This window comes from Odontomachus brunneus, unplaced genomic scaffold, assembly GCF_010583005.1.
Source record: "Odontomachus brunneus isolate Ranch 3 - 2012 unplaced genomic scaffold, Obru_v1 Obru_scaffold_008, whole genome shotgun sequence".
Taxonomy (NCBI): domain Eukaryota; kingdom Metazoa; phylum Arthropoda; class Insecta; order Hymenoptera; family Formicidae; genus Odontomachus; species Odontomachus brunneus.
The window spans coordinates 1,915,836-1,929,738 of NW_022639458.1; the positions used below are offsets into that span (position 1 = coordinate 1,915,836).

The 13,903-nt window shown below is 35.1% G+C and overlaps 1 protein-coding gene across 4 annotated transcripts in view; it reads left to right on the forward strand.

Moving 5' to 3' along the window:
• Nucleotides 1-13,903, forward strand: part of LOC116854123 (metabotropic glutamate receptor 2-like) — a 178,103-nt gene that overhangs the window by 119,263 nt on the left and 44,937 nt on the right. For all 4 annotated transcript variants that reach the window (XM_032835724.1, XM_032835723.1, XM_032835725.1 and 1 more), the window contains one exon: nucleotides 13,371-13,513. In XM_032835724.1, the coding sequence (XP_032691615.1) occupies nucleotides 13,371-13,513 (143 nt within the window). The remainder of the gene's footprint in view (nucleotides 1-13,370; nucleotides 13,514-13,903) is intronic.

Here is a 13,903-nt window from a genome sequence, read left to right on the forward strand (position 1 = left end):
AAATATATATATATATATATATATATATATATATATATATATATATATATATATATATATATATTATCATATATTTGCGAAAACAATATTTGTTTATATCAGCAACTTGGGATGGAATTTATATCCTCCGAATCATGCCAGAGTATGGAAACAGCTAATAGCTATTTTGCAGAAACGCTTTGAATTTTCCGGAGATTCCATAAGCGCGATACATGCATGGACTATGCGGGCGGACGAACTTTCACTATCAAACTTGCCGTATTTGCGTATCAGGTCGGCTGTTCGCGTCCGCTTTACGGAATGTTTTTAGGACAAACAAACCACAGTTTCCGGATGTATCACAGAAAATGTCGTCGTAGCGCTGCGGTTTACGTGCCCGCAACACGTTTGAGCTACTGCGAATTGCACCGTGCACGCGGGATGTCAGTTTTTCTTAACGTACTTTTTCTCATTTTTCCGTAGCGGTGTAACACGAGAATTATTTCTACAATCGCGCCCTCTGCGACTGTCTACATCCTTCCTTTCGTCCGCGGTCGGATTTCAAGATGAGGCAAATTGCGCGATGAAATATATTCCGCTCTTTTTTAAATTTAGCGCTGTATCTATATGATATTACAGTGGAATTTCTTCCGCTAAGATAAATCCTCCAAGTGACGTCGAATGAATTTATCTAACTAACTAACGACATTAAGAAACATAATTACAAATGATAGTCTGCATCGATATACTGAGAAAATTATAGTTGCTTTCGACGTCAATTATACTCTTTTGTGATTTTAAAAACAATTAGAAGAACCATCTTTCTAATAACACTTATTAAAACAATGGTTTTTCTAACTATTTTTGTGGCTAAAGTCACAAAAGAGTATAGTTGACACCGAAAGCGGTATAGTTAACTACACTTTTCTCTCAGTATATAACGAATACGAAATGTGTGGCGATTTTTTTTCTATGCTCGTGTTTCTTTGATTAATTATAAAAAAAGAACCAGTTTCAACAATTCTATAACTTTCAATTCGATAATAAATCTTGTTTTAAATATTGTCAAACAGATATACCTAATTAACAAACAATACTGGAAAAATTAATTAAAAATGATAGTCTATATCGACACAGTGAGACAAAAAAATGTGTAAAAAAAAAATGTATTTGCTAGATAATATAAAAAATAATATATTTTTTTGTATTTTTATATAAAGATTTTTAAAATAAGAAAACATTTTCTTAAAATCTTAGCTTTTCATGAAAGCAACTGTTTATTCTATTTAAATAAAAGAATTTAGATTTAAGCAAATACGATATATAGTATAACCTTCCAAATAAATATTAAAAATTTTTTTGGATCTCTTTCTCTCAATGTATAACGCGAGTATAAAAAGTGTGAAGATCTCTTTTTCTTTTTAAACGTACATTCATCTCTTTGATTATTCACAGAAAAAGGACCAGATTCAACGACATAATGAATTTAAAATTAGACTTTTGCTCCTCCGAAACTCGTTTCCTGCCTTTTACTTGTCTGACAGGCATACGCTCGAGCGTAAGCCGTTTCGCTGCAGATCAATTCTCTTTACGATTCGTAATGAATCGTAAAGCCTGTCCGCCCTGAATTTTGTTGAGGGTGACGACGCGGACACGTCGGAGTATCTGTTCTGGTAACATAACTTTCTCGAGTGTTCGGAAAAAGTTACAAGCGCGGAGAGAATAAAAGTAGCCGTTTGACGCTTGCGGCCGCTACACAAACGGTAAGATTATCACGCGCTAACGGGAAAGATTAAAGATATCCTTCGACTCCGGAAAAGTTAGTACCGATCGGAAAATTAATCGGCCGCCATTGTTAACTTTTCTTTGCGAATCGAAATTCGATAATGAGAACGACGATCATCGTCGGAAGCAAGAGAATTTGGCAAAAGGACACATAGTAAGTGAGACCTGACAGAAATCGCGTTCTTAGGGAAGATTAATTAACAAGATTGATCAATTATAGAGTAACACTATGAAATTAATTAATAACTAATTAATAACAATCTAATTATACCAATTAATAACAATCTCACTGATTAATTAAAAAGTTAGTAGGTAATGAGTTCGATTTATATAATACAGAATACCAACATTGCCCGCGATTATTATTGAGAGCTCGCCGTGATTTACGGCACGTTTTATCGACCAGACACGTATGCGGATATTCCTCACAATGTAAAATTTATTTGTGATAATTTATTCCTGCGGAGTAATTTAAAGACACGAATCCACGTCACTATATCGAAGTAAAATTGTTAATAACCGCAGAATGCGCCATTGGTCATAAAATAGGTTCGATAGATTTACAATGATATTTGACTCTCGACCGCGATACTCGACCAGCAGATTATCATTGGCACCCAAAACGCCAAAAGCGCCCGTCGATATCCAAATAATGAACATTTGTCAACAAGGCGCATTATCAATTTGCTCGTTGCGACGTGCTAATTAGCGCGGTACTAATTAGAGGTTATCGTTTACCTGACGATGTACAGTTACTAGTTAAGCAAGTTGTTTGCATTAATTATTGATAGTAGTCGACGCCATATAACAATACCAGCCTCATCCGAAGCAAAGGCTCGACATATCCGTCGCACTTAACCGTTAACTAAGCGCGAGATATCGTATGAGTACCCTATAAAATAACATGAAGCGACGGTTCCTCGTAAAACTTTACAATATATCTCATCCGGCCAACTGCAAGTACGACAGCAATGTTGCGTTCTAATTAATCCATTAAAGCCCATAATTATACCTGTAAGGTTAGAAAAAAACGTTAAAAAATATTAAAAATAAATTATTATAAACAAATTATCGCAAAATTGACTTTTGCAACTTATTGGACTTTTTCTTAGGTCCAATATGGTTTTTCATGCTCCGGTCCTACTTACAATTATTGCTTTTTGCTAATCTTACAGGTCTAATCATGGGCTTTAATGGGTTAAAAAGAAAAAATATCTGAACGGCAATGAATAAAAAAAAAAAACCTCACGTATATAGAGGAATGGCGGGTAAGATGGAATACTTTTGGAGAAGTCACCAAAAGAAAGTTAAAATGAACCTTTTTTCAGAAACGACTATATAGATTTAGGACTGTTCTTTGAAAAGTTAATAAAAAAAAAATCGATGAGTTTTCAATAGATTTTAGATGGAAGAAAAAAAGTAGAAGAGTATCTAACACGAAGTTCACGATTGTCACGCTACTGTGGAAACAATTATAATTAAGATATCCCATTTTCTCCGTCCTTTTCCTCTGTATACCCTTGTGTATTTTTCTACAGCGTTCTTTGTATCGGGATACTAATCCGAAGTTTTCGCGTCGCGAATCAGGCAGCGATTCTAATTTACGTCACATTCTCAGCGACGATTCTATGTACTTCGGTAAAAAGAAAGAGTGGAAGAGCTCGGCGAAGGAAACCGATGCGGAGAAGATCTGCGCGAACTTAGTCCATTCCTATTTGGGATCGAACGAGGAGCAGGTCTCGGACGCACAACGAGTATCGGGGATATTTCGCTAGGTGGGGACGGGATTTCATCGATCGTTTCTCGAATTACTTGTTGCGAGGGCAATTGTACCGCGAGCCACAGACTTCCTCTTTCGCTTCGTTACACCGAAATTGGACGGTTGTGCCCGTTTCATCGGTACGCCGTTACTGCTTCCTCCTTCTTAGCGAGCTTTCGCACGAATTGCTCGCCCGGCAAAGTTTCTCTTTATTATTTACTAGCTACGTAACACTATTGCGTCCCACGTTACTTATACCCGGTTTACCGTGTGAATTTTATCGCGACGGGTTTCACGCCAGGAAGTAACGTTCTGAAGAGAGGATATAAAACTTTGCGATACGTTCATCTAGTGATGTGATATATTAGCACACGTGGTCGGATGCAGCCGCTCTTTGGTAGCCGTGCTTTCTTGTCGTGTATCATAAATATGAAACGAAATGTTGCTTTACGTAAAATAACTCGTGAATAATTTTGGAAGATCGAGCAGTAACTGTTTGTACTCAACGAACGTATCTTGTTTAATATTAATTTAAAGCTATCTAAATATATCAAATGAATTTGAATAGTAATTGTGATAATAATTACTGTGAGTTCTACGCTAGTGGTCAGTGAGAATATCAGGAACTTATGTTTGAAATTAATTTCTTGCGTCAATAGTATAGTTGATATTGTTTGGCCAACGCACACTGGACATGAAGTTCCACTTGATAAATGGGCCGTTTGTTCGCCTCCGCGAAACACGAAATCCGTCGGTCAAGGAGGATCAGGCTGGCCGTCGTGGAGATATTTACCCTCGAATTCCTGGCGAAAGGAAATGCGGGATATGCACAGCATGTTGTACGGAGCGCGGAACTTGCGTATCTGCGGGTGCTAATTAGCGAATCGCCCATTGTTTGATTCAATATATGCCGCATTGCTCGAAGGTATCGTGACGTAGTCCATAATAATTGAATTTCAGCAATTCGACAAACATGTGTATATATATACATGCATGTATGTGTGAGTGAAATGTATTATACAAATCACATCACAATATTCGAAACCGAATAAACAAGTTGATATCTCAGTATATTCTTCTTTCTCAAATTACGTGAATATCTACCGATTTATTTAAACATTTATTTATTAATAATCTTGATATTTTAAAAAAACAGCGTACAATAACAATGAACGAGTACACAGAGAGAATATTATATTTTTTTTTCTCAAATAATTTCTTTAAAATTTTTTTATGTTTCTAGTAGTGCAGTAATAAACTGTCAGCAAGGTCTATCCTGCTAAGAAACATAATAAATTTTGTCAGAAACCTAGCAAATTTTTTAATAACGTTTTAATTTCAGTCCTTAAGATATAAATAGCGCAAATGAAATAAAAAGATAGTCAATCATTACAGAATATAAATATATTCTTCGATCACAAAATCCTATATTAAATTTTACTATGAAAGTCTTTCCATATAAAGTTTGGCACTTAAAAGTTACTTAGTGATCATCATTGAACGGGCGTTTACTTGAATTGTCCATCGATCGATCTCACACAGTAATTATTGCCATTATAAATCGTAAACTGTGTGCCGTCTCGAGACTATTCGTGGTTGCCGCTGTTATTGGTCATATTACAGTAGTAATTCCGTGCTGTGGTTTCATTCGTCTTACCAGCCTGTGCAAACACGCCAGGTATATAGATGCAGTATATACTTAGTGTATGCAAGGATTTCCTAGTCCAAGAAGTACTTATGCACGGATATATTACATATATACAGCAACTTCAAATCTAACAAATAATATTCATATCGAGCTAATTATCGCGCTAATCGATAAAAATTGTCCAAATATAATGGATGGGTAAGTTTAATTTCATTTAATGTATCATCTTGCCACTATCGCCATCAAATTTAATTATAAAGTTATAAAGTACCGTATTGTATTATGCTTACATCGTTATAATAATATGTATTACTGGAAGAGTCGAAAGTGTAGAAACAACGTGCCACACATTGCAATATCATATCCAACATCTATTCTATATTCGTTTTCACGGACTAAAAGCGCACACCTCTCACGCGGTGTTACGTTACTGGATGCAAATTCTGGTAGCTTACTGGTAGCATAACATCGGATTACTGAATTCCATTGCGTTACATTATTCAGCCAACAGAAGTTGAAAATCGAAATAAACTTTTAAAACTCGACAAATATAATAGACAACTCTCTCTAAAATAGAATAAACCAACTAAAATATAAATTAATTTATATATTAATTGTAAAATAAACGGCGAAAATACTATAGTAAATATTACGCTAAAATTATATTTCTTTATATAATGTTTTTTTTTTTTTTTGTAAAACTAGGTTGTATCAAAATTTTAGTAAAAATTGCTGTAGAAAAAAGTAATAAATTTGACGATCTACTTCTCTCTAATATGATATAAAAGATATTCAAATAATTATATTTTAATTAATTTTGTAATAAAAACCAAATATGCAAAGCATTTTCTCAAAAAGGTATAATAATTTCGATTATAACCCCACTATGTGTGTATGTTCCAAGATAACAAAATTTTGTCATAAAAAATATATTAACTAACTTCTTTTTATTATAATGTTGTTTTCGTATAGAACATATCTACGATGTATCAAAACATGAGATAGAAAGAAGATTCTTTTTGTAAAAAAAATATTCGATAAAATCACACTTGCACGCGTTGCTAATGACTTAATAATTATTTTATAACATCACATCTTTTTCATTGAAAAAAAGTACATTCTATTGGTTAATATGCAAAAAATATTAATTTGTTCAGAGAAATAACAAATCTCTGGTAATTGTCTTTATCTGCCTGTTAACCAAAATTTCACCAAATCGTAAGATACAGCTGATATAATTGCTACCGACATTAATCGCTCTCTTATTATCGAACAATTATTACATATAATTGCAACAGACACTGAGAGTAAATTAAATTCACAGAAGACTTACGGGAATTAAAAAGCTGGCACGTTGATTAAACTGTATTGAAATGCATCAACATTAACGGTTTATTCAGCTGCTGAGGAAATTGCGCTACCTCGCCTGTCCTTACCAATTGCTTCTAAATTGCGAGAGCAAAACGTGAAAGTCAAGAGTCTTTCTACGTGAGACCCATAATAATGACGTCTTGACCCGCGATCTAAATTAATACGACTACTTCGCCTTCGTTCTACCGAATTTTCCGCATACGTACACACTCCGGGCGTTCTATAGCAATATTTTATTTCTCGTGCTGTTTTCTCACCTGCTTCGCAGAAACTAACGCCAACACATTGTTTGACCAGTGCTCGTTCCTCTTATGCGCTTCGCAACATTCACTGCGAAAAAGGAAAAGAAAGAAATGCGCAAAGGTCTAGAGTTTAAACGTATAATTAATTTCTGGTATCTCGTTACATTTAGTCGAAAGACCTCCTAACGAACTCCGCGAAAACTCTCTATTTCGCCGCGTGCTAACATATGTGGCAACAGCTGCTTTTTACCATCCGCTATAAACTCGTGGTCGCTATAAATTTAAACGCTCAGCTAGAATGGAATAAGAAAAAGTGTGTCTTAGAACGAGCAGCAGGAGTTGAAGGCCAAAAAGGGCAGCAGGCCGGGGCGCCGGTAATGTTGTCAACGGAGATTCACGGATAAGAAACTCTACAGCGTGACGCGAGTTTGTGTTACGAGCAACATTGAAACTCGACGTATCAAAAGTGTCTGTAAGAAGACATGTGTTCACACAGGAACATTTATCATTTTCTTGTGAAACGCTTACAAAGAAACGACTTCGGACAATCGCATAACATATTTATATCTCATTCGACGTGAATGAGATATACGTAAATCTCATCTTTCGGATTTCATAGACTTATCGCACTTTCATTGTTTTTATTAATTGTGCATCGGCGGAAAATAAATATAACGTGCATCATGTAGCAAAGTAAACGTTGTTCGATATAATTTGTGTTAAAGTTGTATTAAATTAATAGTATAGATGATCATCCATGAAAAATGACGCCCTCAAGAAAAGAAAAACTAAATGCATGTTACTTACGTATAGATAGCAAGAGTGATAAATGCACAAAAAGCTATATAAGGAATTATATGTAAGTGAACAAATAACTGAAGATAACAAATAATAATTGGAAAAAATAATTATTAGTATTTTGAATATTTTAGAAACTATGAAAGTTGAAAAAGAATTCGTGGAACGAAAATTGCATCGAGCAAGGAGGTTTCGCAAGTAACGTTGTTCTAGTTATAATTTTTTAACCAACTTCAGAAAAGATAGTTCTTATTTTGTCTTGTACATATGTTTGTTTGTTTGTATATTCTCTCATACTTCAAGAACCGTTAAAGATATTAAAATGAAATCTAAGATTTGTGAATATATTTAAGAATATAATTAAGAATATACTTTTAAATAAGATACTTTTTAAATTAGACACAGATTTAAGATTTATATCTAAGAGATAAATAATAAAAAAGGTACAATTAGATTCAATTTGTCAAATTTGTGTGCCGACTTATCCTTAGAATATTAGGATAGGAATGTAGACGCATAGAAATATTGATCTAAAATTACTTCATACTTTTTAAATCTTTTAAGGTTTTTAATGACAGTTTGCTTTTGTTGAAAAAGAATGTTTTTTTTGTACTTACTAATTATTTACTAAAAGTTTGTGTCAAACTACCACAGTTTCAAAGATATTCATGTTAATAGTCATGCTAATAGCTATTGATCCATCACGTCTTGTACATCAAGTTTCCAGCAACATATGACATCGTGCTAATAGCCTTCATACGTTCACGCATTTTCGTCAGTATACCATGTCACAGCGGACAGTACGTTGATTGATTTATGATCGACCAATGTTCCATATACGGTTATTATGTTCTTGTCTGTTCGCCACTAACTTTTTATAATCTGTAATAAATGCAATATTCTTGCTTCAAATATAATAAAATTAAAAATGCCAAATCTGTGAAAAGTACAGAAATATTAGGTCTCATCATAATGGATCAATATACGAGATAATTGCGTTAGTTTCCAAATTTAAAAACATTTTACATTTTATAGTTTAATAAATATTTATATATCGAGCACAGTTCAACTCTCGAGTTGCTGAAGTAAAATGTTACTTCAAGTAACATTTTATTTCAACTAGACTTCTTACTGCGGAAGGTTAAAATTACCTTCACACTTGCGTAGCACCTATTTGTCTGCGCGATTTTTCTAAAATGTCTTCGAGCTTATTTCTCCGATAAAAAGCAGGATTCTCGTTCCCTCATAAATCTCGAGACATTCGTCATGAATTTCGAGCAAGTTGTATGTTTGTCCATTAACTTTTGCGAATATCAATCTCGTACAACGGCCAAAGCCTTCTGCAATGGGGAAATATCACAGTTCGTGACTTGCGTTTTCATGCAAATACAATTTATTCGGTTTCGCTCTTTCGACGGAGATACATCGATGCAGGATACGAGTGAATTTTAAAATACTGGTAATTTGTCGCACGTGATATAAGCCCTACAGGCACGATAAAGAATTGTGGAACGACTCAACGTTTCTCAACCGTAGCGCGCGGTTTCCGACGCAAACGGGCTATCGTAATTCTAGTAACAGCCAATGAGCCGAAAATTGGAACGATATACCAAGCACACGAGCGAACGTGAATATTCACAACGTTAACGAGCTATTATCTGGAATAATTTGTATTGACCAGTACCGTTCGAGATTTACGGCTGCAGATAATGCGAGTTAGTCACCGAGCAGATGTGCCGTATTGACTATCGAGACGCGTCTGTACGAAAATAGACATCTCAGGAAGAAAATACCCGCGTCCTCTCCCGTATTATTTCTTCCATCATTCTCGTTACCACAAGCAATTTTGTTTCAATTAGTCTGCGCTACGGCAGAATTTGGAAATATCTTTAAGGTTTTATTAGACTCCGTGATGACCCAAAAAACTTTGACACTTATTACAATTCTCAACAGGAACTTCCATCTTCTCTTGTGCAACTATCACTTACCGCGATTTACGAGTACAATTTTCAGTTGGTCGACGTATCTCATGAATCGATCGTCTCATCTGTTCTCATTAACAAAATTAAGTTTCACGAAGTCTCGCAACGCGAGACACACCAGAGTTTCCCGCGTCGCCTTAGCTTAGTATAAGCATCGATTTATTCAAGAAAATGTAACGATTACGCACACACATGTGAGCGATGTTATCATACAGCGCTGATACTTTTTCAAGTCTCTTCATAATGAGTTTGCCAATTACACTAAGTGCAACGATCAAGATAGATAGATGAAGTAATCCATCAATTCCTAAGTTTTGCCCGGAATATTTTCCTACTTCGGACAGTCAACGAGACAGCTACCTTCTTGACCGATAAAACACTTGAAGCTTGAAACAACGCACGTCGTGTTAATGCGTAAAGGTATGTGAAATAAAAATGAAAGAAAGAAATTTTCAATCGATAATTATTCAATCAATAATTATAACAATAATTACTTCAATCGATAACAGAAACACTGTTATTTAATGATGTGCTGACTGGAAAATAGCGGGGTTGTTGCCGTGTTAAACGAACTGTTAATAAAGAGAATTCATACATATAATTTTATTTAAATTTATATCTATTGCAATTTTAATCAAGTGTACGTATTTGTAATAATAAACATGCGCAGCGAAGATTTAGCCGGCTAAATTGTTACTCGTTCATTTCTTTTCAATTTTTAATCAACAGACCTGTGCGCAGCGTCCAACGTAAATATATGTCAATCGCGTTTTCACGTTGCACTTATCGATCCTTATCCCGGCTTATTTCGCATCTCGAGACCATAATCTTGGTTAAAGAAAAAGACATGTATTATCATGTGCGGAGATCCATGAAAATCAGGTCTCGTCTCCCGACACGAAGCAGAATGTACGAGCAGAATCGAAAAGAGGGTGACGGATCGACGGCATCATTCGCCACGGTCGATCAAATATGCGCCGATCTCCGCTTTCCACTTCACGGATAAAGCGTCTCGCGTTCTGTTCTCGCGCGTCCTTATATTCTTACGTCGTTCAGCGCGCTTCAATTTCGAACGGATATACGAGCTTTGTGGGACGCGGAAAGATCGTAAACTCATTTCCATTGATTCGTCGTGCTACACGTGATACACGTGCGAAAAGGAAAATGAGTTGCTGAGACCAAGAATAGAAAGAGAGAGACAGAGAGAGAAAGAGAGAGAGGGGGGAGAGGGGGAAGATGGCTGATGGAGAAAAAGGAAGAGAAAGAGATTGATGAAAAACTCGAACCCTAAAAAGGTCATTGCTCGACTTCTACCCTCTTGATATCTGCGATGCTGAACCTTCGGCAAATATTTATACTGGCTATGTATAGAAATAAGAGCGAATTTTATCGGTAAACACACCCGGACGTGAAGCCAGAGAGAATGGCGCTTGTCGGGTGTAAAATTCCGAGAGGCGGCGAGTCGACACTCTCATGCTGATGGCGATTACGCCTGATGTTCTTTCACACAGTTCTCAAGGTGTTTAGAGTGCGTTTTGAAGCGTGCAAGTGTCAAATTTAGAATAAGAAGAAGGTTTTAAGAGAACTAAAAATGATGGAACTAAAGTAAAAGAATAAAAGTAACAGAAATGTCACAAAACGGATGTTTTTTTAAATTTAAAAAATAATTTTTTTTATATCTTTATTCGTATTTCGTATCAATGGGATGATTTTTGATGATATGTCAGAATTTCCTTTCAGTCCAAAATTTAAAAACAAATTGCTGATGCAATCTTTCTGTATGATATTATAGTAGTCTTTTTGTTGTCTCTTATCAATTTTAACATTCAAAGTCTTTTTAAAAAATTCCATTATTTCGGCCTCTTCTATATCGATCAAATCTGTTTCATCGTGATCCTATCATAAGAATAAATAAATGTTGTACTCTATTCGTGGGATTTTTTCATCATTTCGATCAAGAGTTTTAAGTGTTTTGTATCATCTGCTTTATTGAGATAATTTGAGTGAGATATACGTAAACCTTTCCAGTCCATTATTACATTTCTGTTTCTACTTATACACAAAAAAAATAATTTATATGTTTTTATTTGTATTTTGTATTTGTATTTTATTTGTTTTTTTCTCCTAAATAGATCTTACATATGTGTAAGTAACTAAATAAATAATAACAAGAAAACAGTTGAGTATGTGTGTTAAAACTACGCCTATCGTCAAAAGCGCTTCGCGCGTTTAAAAATACAACATTCATCGCGTTTGTCACTTCAAAGGTTCGTTGCGATTTCGTAAGTTTACAATAATTACTGTATTGCAAGTTTAAACTTGTTCCATACGTGACTTGCCGTCGTGACCGCGGATCAACGACAGACAACGTAAGGACGACCGATTCAACAGGTGTTACATCGCAAAACTACGTAGAGTAAAGTGTGGACGATAAGAAGGGCAATTGAAAATATCGACGACTTTGTCCTGTATATGAAGCATATTATAAAAGTTTCATTAATTTCAATCTCGCTGGTATACGTTCATACACTACAAGTATAAATGTATTATTTTTAAACATAACATAAGTATGTGATTTGCTTGAAGTTCTTTTTACACGTTTCTTAGCATTTTAAGTCACGTCTTTTGACGCGTTCAAGACATGTAAATTATAATTTAATACGTTTAAACATGTTAAGTGATGTGACTTTAAACGATAAGAAAGAAATTCAAAATAATACATTCAGATTTGTATGTGTATCGATATCATACACAATTAATTTTTTTAATCAAATACACATGCGATCAAGTGTACGCGTATCGACAAAAGTTGAACGATGTTGATTATATGAATTGTGTAATTTGCGTGAAATGCCAAGTAATGAATGGAAAACAGATACGACGTTGATAACTGAAACATATATATACACGAAACATATATATACGCGAACAAAGCAAATATCTATTCGATAACGATAGAAACGCGGTGTGTGAATTTAAAAATAAATGATAGAAAAATAACTTGAATATTTCAATTATATATGTATATATAAAATTGAAATATTTAAGTTATTTTTCTATTGTTTTTAAATCTGCGTTTTATTTTTAAATCCGCGCGTTTCCATTGTTATCGATCGAATATTTGTTTCGCTCGCGTATATTGTTTCTTTTATTGATTCAACCGACACTGTCCACATCGCAAAATAAATTATTACTATATACAGATTAATTGATCGGTATATCCAGTGTAATAATAAAAATATTGACTATACGGACAAAACACGACGTCATTAATATATTAACGTGTGTACATTTCTGCGTTTATCTGCAACAAACATCGATCGACGCAAAACTTGCTAGTAGAAGCACAGTTAAGCTGATTAAATTGCTAATTCGAAACATTACTTTCGAATAAATAATAAGCAGTCAACGTACTGACCATGACGACAAAACAGAAAAAGGAAAAAGCCGTTTGACTACTATATTCATGTTACGCGTGATTGTCGGTAATCCTTTTGAAATTTTTATTACGGCAGAAGCGAAATAACGAGTTTGCATTCAGGCATTCCATAAATCATCACAAGCTCAATAGGAAGTAAAAATGGAAGGGAAAGTATCGACAGGAATATCTGTCCACTCGAATAAACAAGTAACATATCGCGCGTTATAACGCACATATCAAATTGCTCACAAAGGGTGTCGTGAAAAATAAATTAAAGCAAATCTGTCGAAGATGACGAGCGAAATCGCACGTGTCCGGGGTTACCCGTACACGCACAGATGTCGCCGGAACTTTAATAATAAATATATTTATTTGTTTTCTCTAGGCTCGATAAGCAACATAGACGGCGCAGAATATCATTGCAACAAAACCGCCGTGCGAAAGATAATCAGCGGTGTGGTCGGCGCGGCCAGTTCAGTAACGTCAATTCAAGTCGCCAACCTCCTACGGCTGTTTAGAATTCCGCAAGTAAGTACATAAGCCTGTAAGTCCATCTGTTCCGCTGTAAAACACTTGGTCGGTTTAGCCGTGTGAGAGTATTTCGCGTGCATAAGTATTTCGAGAATTATGACATTTCATTCGGAAGAATCTCCTTAGAACGATATTCTCTCAAGTGTTCCTCTGTTATTGTATTTCTCTCGGTGGATTCTCCCCGTTTTCACTCGTCGAACAAAACACAGGAGAACGAGGACGACGAAATATAATAATTCCTTTCCGTGACGTGATTAATATGAAAGATAACAGTGAGTAACCACGGGGGGTTAACAGAGGGAAAATTGATAAAGGGAAGGACGGTCGTGCCAAACGTGAGGGTCGAAGTAAGACAGTAAAGCGCGGGCAGAAAATTCCGTAGGACAG